Here is a 21,031-nt window from a genome sequence, read left to right on the forward strand (position 1 = left end):
GCACACAATCCAAATGTATTTCGAAAAATACTATAAGGGATAAGAAATGTGTAAAAAGTTTTGTATTGATAGACAGAACAGATATAAGGGGAAAGTGTGTATTGGGTTTTCGACGGAGGTAGCAAATCTCAGCTCCATAACCTACTATCTTCTCTGAAAAGTCAATCATTTCAAACCTGAAAAATATGTAGGAAAAATGTTATTTGGCACAATGTGTTAAAATAGTGTAAAATTATACGGTAAAACCAAGAGAATCATCGCAAAGAGCTATATCCCACATACTATAGTTTGCATACTATGAGTATTCATCAAGTTGCAGCAGTATTCTGCAAGGATGTATAACTGTCGTTCGTTCTACCAAGCAAGTGCGGCAGAGATCTATCAAACGAAGTGGAAAGAAATAAGCCGAGCTCATAGCAAAATTTTCTGATGAAATAACCTTGGAAATTATGTTGAAAGTAAGTTTCATAGGTCCTACTACAGGGTGTCGAATATATAAGGACACCTGGAGTTTGGGATAATAGAACTTTTGAACCTGAAGTGATACACGATTAATGGTTATACCAAAATGAAGCCTTGTTCATGCATATATTTTTAAACTATGAAGCAACGATTGAAGTATACTAGGAACCACACAGTGTTGCCAGATGTAAGCGAAGGTGTAAATCATTTTTTTTTCAAAACATGTAAATTGACTCATAACTAATACGTATGGATGTTCTGTCTTTAGTTTTCAGTTTGTTTAGTTGGAGTAGTTCGGAAACTATGGAGCAGAAAAAAAAAAGAATTTTTCATTTCCACCGATAACTAATCGGATGAGGAATTTGTAAGGGGGAACTAGGGAAATCGTTTTCATAAATTAACACTATGAATTGGCAACCTGGCTGATGTTTCAGTGCATCAAAAGGTGTGGTAAGGATCTGTATACATTATACAATTCCTGAAAACAATGAAAAACAAACTTTCAAATTACCATGATAAAACATTTAGTTACATGCACTCGGCTTAAAACTTTGCACCTGCCCTCGTAAAAGTCATTGTTAGCACTAATCCTAGATGTAGACGGTGCATCGTATATGGTGTACCTTTTAAGTTTTAGTCCAAATATTTGACCATAAACTCATAATAGTTGAGAACAAACTTTTTTGTTTTTCTTTTATTTACCATGCGGTGTGATTACCAATCAAGCTTTTAATTAAATATGATTTCTAAATGTTTTATGGTAGACGTTTCTTAAAGAAGTTCTTTTTTTAAGTAGGGGACTTTTTTGGGGGGAATATGTACTAAAGAAATGATACCGAACATTGAGTGTTTGCTTTAGTTATTTGTGTATAAATATTACATGTTAATAGTATATCATTCACAAAAGTGAAAGCCAAGATTCTGAATCTCGTATTAAGCAACTCCATGAAATAAAGAAAAAGAAACCGGATAGGATAGGCTTTCATGAATAGATACGTAAATTTAAGAGGCAATGGCGGGTGGTAGCAGCGAGTTAAACTTTTAGTTGAGTGACGTGTGGCAGCAGCTTATTGGATTCTTGGTTTCTAGGATTCTTTAACCTTTAAGTGTCCTCCTGTTATATCATAATGCAGAGATAAAACCAAAAGTTTAGTAGTATCACCGGAAATCGAACGCCGGCAAAATTACTTTATGCAATCAGTTGGTTATCCAACATATAATCATTAATGGGAGGGAAATAAATCCCATTTGTCTTGATATTCTTGCTACTTCGCTGCCAGTGCTTCTTTCAGAAAAAAATGTTCCGGGGGTCACAGTTAGTATTCGGAGGGGTAGATATTATTTTAACACGGTACTATGTTATTTATTATTATATTATAGATGTATGATTTTGGTCTCCTCCGAGAAGGCACTTTCAGAGCTCCTGGGGAGCAATGCCTCCAAAAAACTTGTCTGAAACACTGCTTCGCTGTGTGGAAACTTAAGAAGCCTCCGAGGAAACATAAAAGTAGTGCTGCGAAACTATTGGTAAGATAAATCGAACACGATCAGAGATATGTGCTGAATGCAGTTACATAGTTGTACACCTTTTTTATTAGTTTGATTTGTAGAACTGTAATTTTTATATCTTAACTTTTAATCTTTCGTGTCAGCGGGTACATCGCACTTCGAATGGTGGACTGATATTCATCTCGGTCGCCTTTCTGCATGCGGGACTCTTTTTCTGGGGGAAGGGAGCAATTTCAAGACTATGTATGAATTGATACAAATACAGGTTTTATGTTGTAAGTGGAGATTTATTTATTCAACTACAAGGAGAATCTTCACAAGGAATCACGAATGCAACAATTGCACTTCGTTTTAACAAAAGAGACACTGACCAAAGCTTAAAACCCACTTTATTTTAATTTATAATTTGTAACTGTTTCGGATATCTAGCATATCCTTCTTCAGACACTATCGAAAATAAATCAAAATGCAGACATATATATAAATATTGTTATGACAAAGTTTAAATATGTAACCGTCATATATATAGTCATTATTATGAAAAAGTTTAAATTCTTTTAACAGACATATGTATAATTATTGTTGTACTTTTTATTTATTTATTTATATTTTATTATTATTATTATTATTATTATTATTATTATTATTATTATTATTATTATTATTATTATTATTATTATTATTATTATTATTATTATTATTATTATTATTATCCTTTTTCTTCTTCCTATTTACTGAGGCTTTCAGCCAATCCCATAAGTCTTCGTTTTCACTTTCCAACTAATCACGTTCCTTCATTTTTGGTTCTTATATGGGCCTTCCTTTTTATTTATTTTCTTTTTCTCTATGCTATTCAAACTTCCTTGCCATAATTCATTAATAGGTAAGCCCCCTGTCCAGTTCATCAGTTTATCTCTTCCTACCTTCTTTATCCAATCTGCTTCTTTCCACTTCCTTATTATCATTCTTTTCTCCATCTCCAATACTTCCTTCTTATCCCAATTAATTCCGTGATTCGTCTCCTTAACATGTTTGTATATGGCATTGGTATCTTTCTTCCTCCTAACATCATCTTCATGTTGTTTTATCCTTTCTTTCATTCTCTTTCCTATCTCTCCTATATATGACATATCGCAGTCCTCACACCATACCCTATAGATGATTCCTTCTTCCTCTTCATTAATCTTTTTAGTTCCTTTTCTATTCTTATTCTTTATTGATCTTAATAAAGTTTCTCCACTCTTTGTATAAGTTCTGACCCCTCCTTTCTTCAATAAATTCTTCAGTTTCTCTGTTTCTTCTCCCATACTTTCTATGCCATGCCATTTTCCACTCTCATCCTCTTCATTCTTCTTTCTCCCTCTCTTCCTCTTCCTGCGTTCTTCTTCCTTCTCTAACTCTTTCTTGCTGTAACCGTTCTTCTCTAACTGTCTGTAGAATTTCTGTGTGCTTTCCTTCCTTCCTTCCTCTTCGTCCTCCAGCATTTCTATTCTTCTTATCATATTTGTTATGAAATTTCTCTTTGTACTCCTATCCACGTCGCAGCAAAAAATACTCAGAGTCAGTCCACCGAACTGATTTTTTTAGTTTAATATCCCAATATTATGCACGGTGAAGATGAGGAAGATGGTGATGAGACAGATGATAATGGTGGAATGAATAAAGTGGTAGAAAATGAGAGAACCCGAGAAAACTCCCACACGGTGTTTGTCCACCACAAAGCTGGGATCGCGGGCTGAGATCGAATCAGGGACTCCATGTACGAGAAGTGAATGCTCCACCATTTAGCTGAAATTTTGTATACAGAAGGAGATTAGTAAATGTCAGATCTAAAAGGATGCTCTTCATATAGGTTAAGGGTCTAGTTGTTAATAAATCACACAAAATTTTATATATATGTTACCGCCAGAACCCGAAATTAGGTAAAACTAGAATTTCCTAGTTAAAACTAGTTTTCTCAAAGCCGTTTCGAAAGAACTAGTATTAACTAGTCAATATTAGAATTTACTATGTTAATTAGGTAATTCTGGAATTAACGAAAAAGACTATATAATGTGAATCATATACAGTTTTTACTAGTTAAAACTAGTTCTGACCAAAAGGGATCAGTTAACAGTGTTTCTGCAAGTTCGGACTTGCTCCTACTGGGAAAGTATTGTTTTGTTTTCTCTCAGTCTGTTCGGAGCCTTTGTAAAGTGTGTAGGTGCGTCTCTCTTGTCGTGGCTACGCATGTGTCAGTGTTTCGGGAAGTGTGAGGTGATTATTCGTTGTGATGAGTCAGTCCGATAAAGAAACAATTTTGAGGGAAAGATTCTTCAAAGAAATTACTCGTTTGGAAAATGAAAAAGACAGTCACTATAATGCAATGACCAAGGACGTTTACAGTAAATTTTTAACTGAAGTTGAAGAGGCAAAATCTGCTGTAAAGAAAACACCTTTACAGTACAGACGTTTGAAACGGTTTAATGTTTTGGAAATTGGTGAAACAAAAAAAACTGGTGTCGAATAGTGAGCCTGTGAAGTACTACTTACCTGCCGAGGAGATCTTTGATCTTATTGAAGCATCACATGTTGCTGTGGGACACGGAGGTCGAGATAGAATGAAAGCTGAAACTTCTAGGAAATATGCCAACGTTACGACTCAAATGATAAATATTTTTCTGTCAATGTGTGAAACATGGCAACGGAAGAAAAGTATGAAAAAGAAGGGCTTTGTTTCTAAGCCAATACTTCACACAGAAATGAACAGCCGATGTCAAGTGGACCTGATAGACATGCAAGCACACCCTGATCGTAAGTTCAAGTTTATCATGGTGTACCAGGATCATCTGACGAAGTTTGTCTTACTGCGAGCGCTGCAAACCAAAATAGCTGAAGAAGTAGCCTACCAACTGGCAGACATATTTTTGACATTTGGTGCCCCCTGCATTTTACATTCTGATAATGGCAGAGAGTTTGTTAATTCTGTCATCAAGGAACTAACGACACTCTGGCCTGAGTTAAAGTTAGTCAACGGAAAGCCCAGGCACAGCCAAAGCCAAGGGTCAGTAGAACGGGCAAATCAAGATATAGAAAATATGCTTGCCCCGTGGATGCATGATAATAAAACAACAAACTGGTCAAATGGTCTCCGCTTTGTTCAGTTTATGAAAAATCGAGCTTATCATTCCGGAATAAAACAGTCTCCATACCGTGCGATGTTCGGCATTGAGTCAAGAGTAGGACTTACGACTTCAGCACTGTCATCAGATGTTCTCCAAAACATAAACAATGAGGACGACCTCGTGAGTATTATTGAGGACATGAATGAGCGCCTTAGTGAACATGAAACATTTGATGGAGAAAATTAGGCTGGTCCTAGTGCGGTTGATATCACATCATCCAGGAAAGAAGCACGTGAAAATTTGTCAAAGCAGGCCAAGAAAATGAAACGTATCTCTGATGCCACCCATCCACCTGTTGAAGTGGGAGATAATGTCATAATACCAATCCCGGATGTGGACAGAGCAAAGGCGGATTTTTGGAATGTCATTGGAGTTGTTCTAGAAAAAAATGAAGATCTGCACAAGATTGGAACCAAGGATGGAAAGCTGGATAAATTATATTGCAGGTAAGTTTTCTGTCTTTTATGTGTTCCTTATTGATAGAATTTGTATTAACGTCCTAAATAAGCTAAGGAGCTTCTAATGACGGGACCTACAGGTTAAAGTGGGATCCGAACCATTGCTCGGGTTTGTATCCGAGGCGGAGGGCTCCCAGCGGGATTTAGAGCCCGCGACCACGCCCTCAGAAGGCCTTAAGCATTTTCATTTAAGGCCTTTAAGCATCTCTGGTACACGCCGGGATGGGGTACGAGATAGCATATGGGAATGAAGTTGGTTAAGGCCTAGTTTTATAGGTACTATCACATTGTTTGATTGGTATGAGAGGGATAAAAGCTGGAAATCCTCAGTCAGGATGGTAGGCTACTGGACGCGAACTTGCGACCTTCCGAATGCGAAGCCAGCACTTTACCAACTGATCTATGGCCGCTCGGTAATTAAGAGCTATATTGTATATGTTAACGCTGTTGACTAAGCTCCCCACCACTTTCTTTTCTTTCTTTCTTTCTTTCTTTCTTTTTCTTAAGATTATGGGAAGTTGTAGGTCACTATCACAATTTTGGATAGCAAGCAAGATAGAATTTAGTAAGTCTGTGATCTGAAAGGATTATTCCTGTAAACAACTTATTTTTTTGTTTAGATTTTTGAGCAGTCAGCGTGTAACATCATTATTCACAGCTATTCAATTTCTAAACAGAAAGTAAATTGTTTACAGAGCTGATCCTTTTAGATCATACAATTACTTAAATTCTGTCTTGCTTGCTTTCCAAAATGGTGATAGTGACCTACAACTTCTCACAATCTTCAAAAAACGGAAAAATTAATGGAGAGGAGCTTGGTAAACACCCTTAACCATAGATGTTAGTGTTTTATACGTATCTGTAATATTATTAGTAACCGAAATAATGATGGATTCTTCACATCATTTTATGTCAAAATAATTTTGTTATAATGTCCATTATATTTTTCCGGAACCGATTTAATAATGTGTAATCCATCTGTTGTTCTCTGCTGTGTACTCACCAGTAGATTGATAACATGTCACGAACTTGATCCCGGTAAAAGACTGTTGTTTAGCTTGTGAAACCCGTACACGTGAAATGTGCTTTAGTGCATAGGCGTTTTTGTAGGAAATACGCAGATTAACTACCGGTGATATAAGTGATTCAGGATTCCCACACCATGTGATTAAACAAAATGTGTCTGTTGTAGGTCTGAATTCGACATTTGCCACGAGCAGTTCCTGACACCAGTCGAAGTACCAGATACTGAAATTTCGTTGAGAACTGCAGCCAGGAAAGCAGCATTAACCCCACAAGGGTTCACACGTTGTGTGTGCAAGAAAGCCTGTATTTCGAAAAGATGCTTGTGCAAGAAGAAAGGTTTTCTCTGCAACTCAAAATGCCATGATAGCTTACCTTGTGGTAACAAATAGAAACATTTCAGATGTTTTAGCAATAAAAACGTTTTTCTTTGTATTGCATAATAAATATACAATATTACGTCAGTAGATTGGCTTTGGCACCACCGAATTGAATAAGTAGTAGTGCAATAGTAGTGTGTATTTTACCTTGTGCTAACATACAAAAGCATTTCAGATATTTCTGCAAAACGGAAGTCTTTTCTGTGTATTTCTTAATAAATAAGTGTTTCTATAGAATTGTATTTGAACGACAAGGAGTGCAAAGTACTGGGTGCAGTACGCAAGGTACTGCAAAAACAAAAGATTTCTATGATATTGTGAGTGCCATAATACTTTTTAGAAATATATAGAAACATTTATGTTGTTTGTGCAAAAGAAAAGTTATTTCTAAGTGTCTTAATAAATACATTTCTTCAGGTTTCACTAGTAATATTGTATTTTAATGAAAATAAATAGTAAACTACGCATTCTTAATAAGCGTTGTCAATTTTACAATTCACTAGTTAATACTGAGTTAATACGAAAGGCTGACGAAACTAGTTTTAACTAGGGCATTCTGGTTTCAACAGATTTCGGATTTTGACGGTAACACATTTCAGTTAATACTAGTTTTGACTAGTAATAACACGTTTTAACTAGAAGGAAAAATAGTGAAAACTAGAACTGCCTAACTAACATCATAAATTCTAGTATTGACTAGTTAATACTAGTTCTTTCGAAGCGGCTTTGAGAAAACTAGTTTTAACTAGGAAATTCTAGTTTTACCTAATTTCGGGTTCTGACGGTAACATATATATATATATATATATATATATATATATATATATATATATATATATATATATATATATATATATATATAGAGAGAGAGAGAGAGAGAGAGAGAGAGAGAGAGAGAGATAATAAATGTGTATAAATCAGAGTATAACTGTGGAATGAATGGAACAAATTCCCAATCTTGGTATACATATGACATAAAAAATGAAAAAAAAAAAATAGAGTTACACTGAAGATAAGACAACTCTCTCGCCCCTAGAAATGTAGAAAGGATTGATCAGTATAAAAGTAATCAAAATCAATCCTTATTAGTGTTGAATCCACAGTTGAGATTAATAGCGACACACCCGATGGATTACGTGGGACGGAAGACACCCCTAGGGGGTGGAAGGGAGTGACATTTGAATACAACCGAAAACGGTGGGTATCAGTATACAATACATAATTTTTGGGGGCACTGAGATGGAGAGTGATTTTTGGATGCCATTTAACTTAATTTCAGCATCAACGACATGGGATTGACAATATCCGAAAAATGAAATGTTTAAAATGACCAACATTAGTAACGAATCTAGTTTTCGAGGTCCCCAGGTTGATTGGTGACAGTCCCCACGATATTTAAACCCAAGTTTAAGCAAGGTTGTGCGTCTGAATTGTCCCAGTTTGAATTCTCGAACTACACTAGGTCTCGGTCTAAATACATAGTGATCCGTCCAGTTATTAGATCGTGGAGAAAAGATGGTAAAAATTTTCACTCAACAACAAATACCGATCTTTGGTACGGCATGACTATTTACTCATTCCAACTCAAGAGATTGTCGAATATTGTTATTGATCTCGGTGACAAAGAGATGTCTGAAGTATCATATGTTGCATCGTCTCTAGTTCAAAGGCTTATTCCAATCAATATTCTTTTACGAAAGGATCTCATTCACATACTCCAAAATGTTCAAAAGTCGCGATAGGTTTCAACGAGAAATTCACAAATGCTCGGTTTCTTCTCCAGACTCGAGGTATCAGAAAGTGAATCTTCTGATCTCAACAGGATAACAGCAAGTGTGACACAGTGATGCCAATTGAAGGGAAATTTCCCTTGGTGCAGGGAAATTTTGAGTAAATTTTGGAGAAAAGGGAAAAAGGGAAATTGCTTGTAATTTCTCAATATTGCAGGGAAATTTGAACCTGTCTACAATAATTTATAGATTGATAGATATATTTACGTATCTGATTAATCTCATTAAAATTCAGTATGAATTCAACATCATATTTGTTCCAAACACAATCCGTTGCGCATATTTCACATAAATTCTCACAAGTTATCTTGCTTTGCATTCGTTAATATTTATCAACATTACACATCGATCAACATATTCATTTAAATTCGAAACATTACAACAATGCTTATTTAAAATCTTTTATCAAAATTAATCTTCCCATCGTTGAATTAAATGCAATGCAATAAGATGAAATATTTCTCGATTAAATTATCACTCCAACTATTATAACAGTTTGGTTTTCCCAATCAGAAGATGTTTTTCCCAACCAAAAAATTGATTGTGAAGAGGATTAATCGATATAAGAGAAGAAACTCTGCGTGTCATGAATGTAAATATGTATGTATGGGCGAATACTGGGTCATTAGTGTATGTGTGTTTGTGTAAGTTTACAAGTTTTCTGGTGACTGTGCGCACTGAATTATAAATTCTTAAGTATTCCGCATCTCTAAACTTTGTATTGTGCTTACGAACATTCCTCGTGTGCAGCCAAAGACAGTAGAAGCTAGAGTTTTCTTTGTAACTGTTCGTATTCGTTTCAGTAAATATGAGAGTGCTGTTCTTAAGTAAGTACATACCAAATATATACTTAATATTTTCTTTGTACCTTAGGTTACATTAATATTAAAATCTATCATGATATCTAGGATAAAAAAATTAATTTACATAATATTTATTTTATATTTTTTATGATTTATTTAGGTTGTCCGTCCTGGACGAGGTATTTATAGGGTTTTTCCTCAGTCACACCGGGCAAATGCTGAGATTGCAGCTTTAAAATAGGTCCTGGCCTACACCTTTCCATATCCTTTCCATATCCTTTCCCCTCCTCTATCGCGACGCCTTAGATACCTAAACAACAAATTAAGTTCAAATTTTGCGTAAGTTCAAAGGAAGGCTGTCAGGTATCTGCTTGTATGTGATTATAAGATTGCGGTGAGGGGGTGGAAGCGAAAACGATTAAAAATACGTTTAGTAAATGCAGTACTTGAACGATTTGGATGAAGGGAAATTTTGTCCGAGAAAGGGAAATTCTGAAGCTTGAAAAGGGAAAACGGCTCTGAAGGAATTGGCATCATTGGTGTGACATCAGTTTTACGTCAACTGATGGAGGAAAGAGTATTCGGACTCTAACTCAAATCTCCATGTGGAAGAAAATCCCACAACTACAATTATAACAACTTGACAGTAAGTTCAACTTCGTGAACGAACAGATGAAGATAATATTGTGTGACTGGATTCTATAACAATGGTATATTCAGTTGGAGAATCCTTCTGGATACATTAACGTAGTGGATTCTTTCCATTTGCAAGAATTGATGAATGTTGGCACATGTACTGAGAAATCAGTTATAAACATGTTACAAGCGACAACCTCATTGTTACTTGGTTATCAAGGAAACTAGGGGTATTAAAATCTTGACAGAATATCTAACTCTGATTTCATATTCCATCCAGGTGGGTATCAAGGTCACTGGTATTTAGTCACTTGAGATAAAAGAACGAGCAGAATAAGCTGTGTTGATTCAGGAAACAATCATCGTCATTTTACAAGGTAAAATGTCGCGATTGAGTTCCGTGATTTCCTTAGGAACTCTTATCGAAAGAGAATATAGTAACGTGTGCCTATGTTTAAGCTCATTTTCGATAACCGTAAGGCACCAGCAATAAATAACAATCCTATTTGTGGTGTTTTTGTGATGCTGTTCTGTAAAATAAGATCTGTAAAATAAGATTGACTATTTACGAAAATACTGTCCTGTTTTAAGGTATCCCTGAACTTCGTGTTGTATTAGTATACGAAATAATATATGTCAATAACTTCCTAATACTACTCCAGCTTAATAAATTGATTGGCATTGAATAACGTTCTTATCATGTAGATGCTCTTCAATGGAAAATAACTTTTCATAATACTTATTGGAAATTTATAATATAGATAATCAATTTTGATTTCATTGTCTAACTGTCCCCAAGTTTTTTTCTAGTTTTGTAAAGTTCGTGTTCTGCTTTCTTGTCGTTATGCTTACAAACTATGTAGTTAAATGAGTACGTTATGAGCGTACTAACAAGGACATGCGTCATGGAAATGCAGTCAAATTTCAGCCGAAGAAACAAGTCTCGATCACGTGCTCTAGTAAGTTACATTGTTCACAATGTAAAATTAAACTAGCAATCCAACCCACGGCTAAAGGTAACTGAAATCTCATCGGCACAGAAACAAGAGTTTGTTATTAGACTCTTATATTATGTGAGAATCAAAGCTAGTCAGGATTATTTTTATCCAAATTGTCAAAGTCTTGATTTATATACAAAGAATTCTCTCCTTTTTTCTCAGTATCTTTCTCAAAAGTTTTCTAAATAGAGCTCTGTATAACTTTGCATGTTTTATCAATATGACAATCATCTTTTGTCAGTCTTAGAGGTTGGATCTTAAATGAATGTGGACGTAATATAGTGAGGTGCGAAACAACTTCTATTGTAACGGTAGAATTTGGGTGATTGTTTGTACTCCTGCTAACTGCAACTGGTTCAAACTACGTCATGGATCGAAGTTCATCTCATAGGAGGTCCCATTCATAATAACCTCGGTGTTGCATAAGGACAAAAAAAAACATTATAAAACAGCAGAGACGTCATGTCATTAAAATATTATGGGCGTAAATTCTGTTTAAAATTTAAGGAGATTTCGATATGCAAATTGTATGAAAAGCGCCTCACTTATTCGAGCATAAGTATTGGAGTTAAGTCCGTTTCCAGGGAGTTATCGGAACCCATAATGTGTAGGCAATGGATCAGTTATAGAGCGCTTATCTGAGGTACATGGAATGTCTGGTTCGATTCCAGGTTATATGAGTTTTAGGGAACAAAATCGTGTTTGTGGGTTTTTGTCAGGATTTTCCCGATTTCTCCAATATCCTCATTCCACCAATCTTTTCACTAATCACTTTCATGAATTTATCGTCTCTTTAGTCTGAAGGGCATAAAACGTAGTACGTTAAACGAGAATTTTCGTTTCATTTTCATTGAATAAGTTTTAGAAATTTTAGTTTTTTTGTGTGTGTGTGTTAAGCGGACTTGTCACCAAAACTTGGCAGATGCAGTATGAACAATTGGACAACGCTATGTGTGATGTCCGATGTGTGTGCCAACGTGTTTGTCTCATATCCTAACTTACATATTCTCTTTGAAGTATAAGCAGTCGTGCTATTCAGCCGGTTCGACAGGACCGGTTGATAAAGTATTTCGAGTTCGCAGAACCGTTTATTATACCGAGTCATAAACTCTCTCTCTCACACACACGCTATTTTTGAGCGTATTTTCGAATAACCCTGTATTTGTTCATCTTTAAGGACGAGACAGTAAAAGTAAAGAAAAAAGAAAAAGAATTTGAGAACATTTCCACGTCACTGAGCTCGAAAAGACAAAGGTCATTCTGGAAAAAAGCACGTTACAAGAAGCTATAAAACTCGGCAAGTTCACCCTGTGTAAAAGCACCATTGCATCGCAGAGACCTCTGAACGTGGGGGTCTTGAAATGATGCTACCAAAACGTCCAAACGCGAGAGTCCTTAACACAGAAAAGGCATTAAAAGCGAGGGAAATTGGAATCTTAAAATTTGAGGATAAAAAAGGGGTCAAAAAAAAAGGTGAAGCACTGACGGAGTAAGCACTTACTCGAAAGAAAATAAAATTAGAAATAGAAAGACGTGTTAGAAAAAGGCATTAACAAATCCTAATAACAGCTGAGAAAAAATTAAATTGTCTTGAAAAAATAAAGCGGAGTAAACATACACAATGTAAAAGATTTTTCAATCCAAGGCTTTTTATTTATTTTAATTTAAAAGAACTGCGTACAGAATAAATAAATATCATTTTCCCTTTATATATGAAATATTATCGAAGTAAATGGACTTTGAACAACTCTTTCAGCTCCGCTCACTGCAAGCGATCCAGGGTTCTTTCTGCGGAAGTAATGCAAGCGGTACCTAAAAATCTATTGGAAATCTACGAGGTTATTTAGATATAAATATAGAGTAATGAGGGAAGCAGAGGACGGATTTGTTGTTTTAAATTAGAGGACCTGAAGATATGCACTACAATAATTTACTTTGTACTACTTTCTAATGCACTCACTCCTCCTGTCGTAATAATAATAATAATAATAATAATAATAATAATAATAATAATAATAATAATAATAATAATAATAATAATAATAATAATAATTATTATTATTATTATTATTATTATTATTATTATAACACCTATGACTGAATTGGATGAGTTTGATAGAGTACATGCCGTAGGCGAATGAAAGTATTCGATTTTTTAGACACACAAAAGAGAGAGAAGAAACCTGTGTCGTTTTGCCTTGAGGTTAACCACACAGGGAATTGAGTAAATAGTCACGAGGGTTTCACTTATGTATATTGGGAAGAGAGAGGTATATGGAGAGGGAAATTATAAGTGCTTTATCCATTCTACGAGTGAACACTTCGTATCTTTGCACTAGGGTGATATATATATAGGGTGATAATTGATTGATTGATTGATTTTGAGTTTAACGTATCTTTCAGCAGCGAGGCTATATGAGACGTGGACCTACTGATTAACGTGGAATCTGAACCACGTGAGCTCCCGCCGGGAATCGAACCCAGGTCTCCCACGCCAGAGACGTGTACGCTAACCGCTTATACACGGAGGAGCTCAGGGTGATAATTAACTGTATCAACAAACTGAAAGGATAACCGCAAAGGTGGATCCAAATTAGGCAAAAGGAAGCCTTTGGCAGTAGGCCCGCAACTAGAGGGGCCTAGGGGGCTGGCCCCCCTAAACTTTTCTTGGCCCCTCCAGACCTCAACACAAAAAACAATTTAGATATGTGCAAGAGAATTTTTAGTGACTTGCCCCTCCTAACATATCCATGGCCCCCCTAAACCTCTGTGGCTGTTTGCGGGCCTGTTTGGCAGTAATAAACACGGATTGTGTCGGCAGAGGAGGATATGTTGTACGTACAAACTGTTTGTGGTTGTGTAAAAACATGGGAAAGGAGGCGATAGTTTAACGATATAGACTGATAATGATATATATAAAGTTTCATGCCCCATGATTGTGTTCCGAGGCTAAGATGATCCTGATAATGATAATTACAGAAATGGTGAAATGAAAAAGTGGGAGAACTCCGAGAATACCCATGCAAACAACGTTTGTCCACCACAAAGCTACATGATGTTGTTTTATAACGATCTTATATTCGTAACTCATAATAATACGGTGTATACATTTTATCTAGTGCTCAACTTAATGATTGCATAATGCGAATGCATTTTTTAAAAAATTTAACGTTTGGTAGGACTAAGTAATTATCAATCAGGATTATGTTTTATTCAATACATTTCTAAATAGTAACATGTCACTACTGAGCAGGGGAGACACTGGAATACCAAGTTTTTGAGAATGGGGGTGTGGCTCATGGGAGGTGGTTATAAGGTGAAAAGTAACTGCACTTGAATCAAGAGTTAACTAACTTCGTACAGACCACCAGACAGTGTTTACCAACATTTTGATTAGATCCCTACAAATGATTTTAATTTAAATACTTGTAGTAATAATATCTATTATTACAACGTAATATAACTAACTAACTAACCTTAACTTCCTATGGAATCCGAAGGTTTAATTCAGCGTTCACAAAAGCTCTCCTCTGACTTCTATCCTTAGCCAACTGGATCCAGTTTCTACTTTGTATTCCTATTTCTGGAAGATCCACTTTAATATTGTCCTCCCATCTGCGTCTAGGTCTTCCTAATGGTCGTTTTCCGATTTGTCTTCCAGTTAAGACTTTGAAAGTGTTCCTACCTTTCTTCCATCCTGGCTACATGACCTGCTCACCTAAGCCTCCTAGATTTGATGACCCTAACAATGTTTGGTAAATCGTATAAATTATGTAGTTCCTCATTATGATGTTCCGCCATTTTATATATAGAAGAAAAGTATAGACCAATCTGGGTGCACAAATCTATAGACCAATCTGGGGGCAGATCCTCTATTTTATAACATCCTTGGTACTACTACTACATTTGCTGTGTATCTATATAGTACAAGGGCAAACTTATTTTAATGAAAGAAGTTTAATGAAAATTTTAAAAACTGATCGTTAAATCACTTTTTGAATATTATTTTTAATCGCATTTTAACGAAAGAAGTGTTATAAATATTTTCAAAAGTAGTAAAAAAAACTGTCCGTAGGCAGGATTTGAACCCACGCCAAAAACATTTTCTTTATTAGTACGGCTACCACTCGGCTACCAGAGCCGACACCATTTGCCGTTTACTTTGTGCTATATGTAGATCATTTCTTGTGATGTATCTGTATCGACCAATCAGATCAGAGGATATCTGAAACATTTGGGATCCGCAAATATGCCTACAGCTTCAGCGGTCATTGTACCAATGGAGATCGATGCACATCAGTGTTGCCACACTTGGTACAATTGTACCAAATTCAGCCCTTTTTGTCATTCATCGGCCCGTTGGTACCACGCTGGCATTTTCAGCCCTTTTGGTGAAAAAGTTGGTACAATTCTACCCAATTCAGCACTATTTAAAAAATAAGCGAGAATAAGATGCAATACTTTATATTTTAATATTTTATTATAACGTACCGTTTACACACGAACTTGGAGATGATTGACTTTTTCCTCGTTTTATATATTTTTTTCATATATGGCCATAATACCGTTTTGATTTATTGATCACTTTGAAATAGAGGCGCGTTTGGTTACCTTACAATACAAACCGAAGATTAAAACTGTTTTCCCTGTTTCTGTTTTAATTTGCGGCCTCTGTTACACTTCCCACGTGCGAGAAAAAAAAATCATCTACTTCCGCGTTTGTTCGGGGTCGTCCTATTTGAATGCTTTTAGAAAGAGCTCTTTCTTGATTTGGACTCTTGGAAAAGGGGGGGGGGGAGTATTCTAGAACTTCACGTCTTTTAGTTTCATGTTATAGAGCCATGTATTACACTACACAAAATAATGAATTCAGCCCTTTTTGTTTCAATTTGGTACTATTTTTCAGCCCACTCCAGAGCTTGGACTGTGGCAACGCTGATGCACATGCCTCTGTAAATCTTCTGGCGAAGGTTCTCGAGCGTGTGTGCATTTGATTGTTAGGCTAGTTGGTGGTTCAGTACAAACTCCATTCTCCAATTGACACTGCACTTCGATGGCGTTCCCAAACCTGATTAAAACACTTCAAAATGTGCATACGCTGCTCGATCGTCAAGCGTGTACCTGCCATTTTCTTATCTCACTAACCATGCTGACCGTATCCCCATCTGTTGAGCGGAAAACCGTACTGCAACATAATTTTAATTGAAAACAATTGACAATGCCGATATCTGTTGCGCTAAAAACCATACTAGAACATATTTAAATTTCAGAAGAATTGTCAATACCAATATCCTGATACAAAACGACAAAGAGTGTATACATTTTCTGGTGGACTCTTTATGTTCCCCTAGGTAGAAAATACAAGCAAATTTTCAAGATCGATCTTATTATTATTACTATTAAAAAGAAGTATGTTGAATGCTAACTTAACAATACCTAGGAGAGCATTTACGTAAATATTTGATAAACTATTCGACTCTAACAATTACGTTTCATTGAGCATATATTAAACAATTTAAGATATTGTTTGAGAAATGGCATTGTAAGTGATACTTTAGCAACGTTATGACTAGATTTTCTTTTAATGAAAAGTGTTAGACAGGGAACGATTATCGAAAAACTCAACATGGACGCAGAAGATATGTCAAACGAGGAAAATAATGGCCCTGAGCAAAAGAAACCCAAGTGGATGAAGGAAAAGAAACCAATTAGTAAAGAGGCAAGAATGTCTAAGAAGAGGAGGCGAAACGCTATGCTCAGAAAGGTTCTGCAACCAAGAAACGCGATTATGGCCTTGAATGAGCTTAGGAAAGGGATCAAATTCACAGTCTATGAGTACCGCAATGAACTTCAGCATATTGCGTACCTTGCCAGAACGGACATTGATGGAAAACGTTACGAGGGACACGGCAAGTCAAAAATGATTGCAAAACAGAACGCTGCAGAGAATGTATTGAAGGACGTTTTCGTTATGCCATTAGCGTCTATTAGTGAATCAAAGGACGAAGCAGATCAAATGGAGACAGACTCTAATACGACAGATAAGAGCAACAAAAAGCCTGCCTCTGCTGAAGATAACTTTCCATGGGGCACTCTTGCATCCTTTGCTCTTTACAAGCTATTTTCCGAGTGGGAGAGTCAAGGGGTCGAAGTGCCTCCAGCCTTTAAACAAGGGACAGTAAACAAAGAATCAAACAGTCGATATCCAATGAAGAAAATTCCTGATAATCCGACACAAATTGACCCTGCTATGCTCTTGCATCAATTGTTCCCAGAAGCAGAATTTCATGTAGTTCGCGTCGAGGGAAAAGTAACAACCATGTCGGTGAAAGTGAATGGCAGAGTTTACAGAGGAAATGGCAAGAACAAGAAGGAAGCTAAAAAGGAGGCAGCTAAAGCAGCATTATTCGCAATTTATAGTATAAAATACGATTAACACCAAATTATTATTACTGTTCTTCTCCACAATTACAACTAAAAAGTTTTTTTTTTTTTTTTTAGTAGAATTTCTAATATCTCAGTTTCTGTATGCTCGTGCTGATTGGTAGCTTGGGCGAAAACTGTAGATGAAATGTGAAATTCAGTTTTGTTTCTAAAAAGACAACTGTTTTAATTGTTCCTCTTTTGAAATTGTTTCACATACTATTTCCATTAATTTGAAAATCTGCAGTTCGAAACAATCTAACTTCCAACGTGTATTCTTTTATGTAATAAAGTCTTTACAAGACTCAACTAAATAAAAGTTATTATATTTCCATAATTCTTTGCTGTTTCAGGTGCGACGTTTTCGAGGACGAGAAAATATATTCTGTATATTGTAAAACAATTGATGGTTCACACAAGAATTGTGTAGCGAAAAAAAAATCTTTACTATTTGTTTGTCTAGTTAAACGTGGTAAGCACGGTGGCTCTATGTAGTTCGCTTACCTCTCGAGTGTGTGGGGTCTCTGATTCGATCCCCGGGGAAGTGGACAACATCATGTACGTGGGTTCCCCGGAGTACATAAATTTCCTTCCACATTCTTATTCCATAAATTATTCCATCATCATTCACTTGCTTTATTATTGTCTCCTTTAGCCTAATAAGTGTAAATGTGGAACTTTAAACTGGAAATTTAATTTTTCTACTTAAACGTTTAAGCCAAAAGATATATTTCCTGAATTCAGGAAATATTCAGGAAATGTTTAATTTGTTAAACGTTTTGTTGGTAAACCTTTATTACTATTTGCGATTACACAATGTCGTTTAAGCTTTTAAAATATTTGTAAATACAGTTTGTTTAGAAAAACATTGTACTGAAATCTATCTAATTTCTCAGTTTGCAAAGCATAGATAAAATTCAAATACTGTTAGTTCGTATGTATGTGTTTAACGTAATTATACAGTATCAAGGTTATGAAGGTGAGAGTCTACATTGACTGCGAATCACGACCGCAGCTAGAAGCCGGTGCAATTGACAAATAAACAGTCATCAGCAAAAGTTATTTCCATTTGATGGGATTAGTTTAGTAAATAACTTCAGAATGGAATGACAATTTGAGTATGGTTTTTGAGTAAACTAAAAAAAAAAAATGAAATGTTCTGTACTTTCCAAACCATACCGCCGTTATTCCATAAATGCATTTTACCAAATGGAAAGGACTTTTGTCACTGACTGTATAGATCATCATGCATCAACCATTAGAGTGCAGGCTGTTTCCCGTTCCACTATTTCTCCTCCAGAAGAAACAGAATTACAAGACTAAGGTACAGGTGTAATTCTAAGCGGTTTGGTTGGTTGGAGTTAAGAATCCATTTTCTTGGATGAAATTGTTGGCAAGACTTTTATTTGTAGTTATCCACAGACCTAACGTCCTAGAGTAATAGGATCCAGAGCTCTTATGGCCAAGGATTGGATGTAAGATACCTCTCAGAGACCGAGGTCAAGGAGAGGAGAATACAACTCAGAGACCAGACGTCTTAGAGAATTTTGAGGTTTTGCAAGGACCAGCAATCCAAGCAAAGAGAAGCTCTCAGAGACCAGGCACCAGTGACAATCAAAAATCTGTGAAGATTGATGCCTTCTGTAGTGTTGTGGCTACTTTTATCCTAAAATGTCGGCTGACTTCGTTGATCTTCGTTATTTGACGATTCTTGACGATGGTCGACGACATCTTCATGGTTGTAATCTGAAGTTATTTACAGCCAGCACGTGGTGTTGAGAGCATGTGTGGAACATTGCAATATAGGTGGATCTACTTTATAGGAATTTCATGTTCTACGTTTAGTTGATTTGATTTTAAGTTTAGCACCGCGGAGCTCCCGGCGGGAATCGAACCTGTATCTCCTAAGTCAAAGGTGCTTACGTCAACCGCTTATTCACGAGAGAGCTCTACCTTTAGTTTACTCATGTAGGATACAATTTTGTTTAAGGGGAAAAAATAACAAAATTGTATCATACATGGAAAGGTATCTAACTAAACTACTTGGGGTAACAAAAAAGTTGAAAAGTTAAACAAACTTAGAAAAAATAACCGACTTCATAAACACTAAAAACCAGAAAATAAATTCTAAACAAAAAAAAAAAAAAAAAAACACTATTAACTGGCTTCAACTACAACATTAAGAAATACAAAATAAAGAAAGCAGACTCACTATATTAATCATCAAGCTCTTAAAAGCAGAAAATAATTAATTTCAGTTATCTATAAAAAAAAATTGAAGTCTGTAACAAACCAAATAAATTAATTGCTAATATAAAATTATTTTTGATGAGAATTTTATGAGGCATTTATTTGATTGCTTTAGCACAGGGTTTAAAATATTTTATAGATAGTAGTAATTAATTATTTTCAGCTTTTAATTGCTTTATTACTAATGTTTACTGTTTTTCATAGGTTTTATTATCTTTTTCCTCTTTTTAGCGCTTTTGTTGAAGTCGGGTAATACATTTTCTTTTAAGATTTTATCTACAATAGTCTATTCACCTACCAATTCTACCGGATTCAAGCAGTTGCGTTATTTAGCGAGGGTAGTGGAACAGATGCGCCCTCTTGAGTTTAAGAAATACAACTATTTTAATAAATTGTATGGTAATATATTAATAAAAATCCTGAAACTTTTATAACAATGAAGAACCTTACCTAACGACCCTCCCAAGCAATCTGAAATGACATTATAATGACTGAATTGAAGTTCCAGTCATGGTTCGAAATCCATGTTATAATGAGCAGGCCGTAACTTCTGAGGGGGAAGGGGGGAACTGCTCCCCAGGGAAGCTCCTCGCCGTTCTAAAGGGGCCCATGTGTTTACTCCATATACGATACGAATATGACATTACAAATGAAGCATCAAACAAGTTCACTACATTACATAAACAAAAGAGCACACAAAATGTAAGTAAAACAAAAATGAGTTGTGGGCCAATTTCAGATGGAAATGTCCCTATTAGGGACCCTAGAAATAATATTTATTCGTAGGGCTTTGGGATTTGTCAATATTGTCCACTAAATTAATTTGGCATGTACGGAACGGGCCCAGGGGCGTGCAGGAGGGCTCACAGGCTTCAGGGGACCCACAAAGAGTAACAGAAAGGTGGGAAAATGGGGCCTATTTTCTAATTATGCAGGAGAGCCCAACACAACTTTGTGGCCCAAATATTTTTGCTTGCCCCACCAAAAAAAAATCTTACGTTACGACCTGTCTCTCATAATGTCAGAGGTAAATAAAGAGGAAAAAACACACACACACAAATTTAACTCCGGCATAGAAGTTCCAAAACTCACACTTCATAACAAAGAAATAAAGAGAACGAAGAAGAAAAAAGAA

General features: G+C 35.8%; 2 protein-coding genes and 1 pseudogene across 2 annotated transcripts; all 3 read left to right on the plus strand.

Moving 5' to 3' along the window:
• Window positions 1–4,436: 4,436 nt before the first annotated feature.
• On the plus strand, window positions 4,437–5,321 carry LOC145667820 (KRAB domain-containing protein 2 pseudogene; annotated as a pseudogene).
• Window positions 5,322–5,396: 75 nt separating this feature from the next.
• Window positions 5,397–7,008, plus strand: LOC145667822 (uncharacterized). Its single transcript, XM_081735253.1, has 2 exons — window positions 5,397–5,581; window positions 6,786–7,008. Exons 1-2 carry the CDS (start codon window positions 5,397–5,399, stop codon window positions 7,006–7,008), a joined length of 408 nt encoding a protein of 135 aa, XP_081591379.1.
• A 9,763-nt stretch (window positions 7,009–16,771) lies between these two features.
• Window positions 16,772–17,949, plus strand: LOC145669315 (double-stranded RNA-specific editase Adar-like). Its single transcript, XM_081737621.1, has one exon. The coding sequence runs from the start codon at window positions 16,808–16,810 to the stop codon at window positions 17,657–17,659; it is 852 nt and encodes a 283-aa protein (XP_081593747.1). The 5' UTR covers window positions 16,772–16,807; the 3' UTR covers window positions 17,660–17,949.
• Window positions 17,950–21,031: the final 3,082 nt, after the last annotated feature.

This window comes from Thermobia domestica, chromosome 13 (genome assembly GCF_964235325.1).
Source record: "Thermobia domestica chromosome 13, izTheDome1.hap1.1, whole genome shotgun sequence".
Lineage (NCBI taxonomy): Eukaryota > Metazoa > Arthropoda > Insecta > Zygentoma > Lepismatidae > Thermobia > Thermobia domestica.

Excerpts from the sequence above, each read along its gene's own strand:
- LOC145669315 (XM_081737621.1), top strand. The coding sequence starts at position 16,808 with ATGAAAAGTGTTAGACAGGGAACGATTATCGAAAAACTCAACATGGAC.
- LOC145667822 (XM_081735253.1), top strand. The coding sequence starts at position 5,397 with ATGAAACGTATCTCTGATGCCACCCATCCACCTGTTGAAGTGGGAGAT. Across the intron at positions 5,582-6,785 it reads CTGGATAAATTATATTGCAG|GTCTGAATTCGACATTTGCC; the intron begins GTAAGTTTTCTG and ends TGTCTGTTGTAG.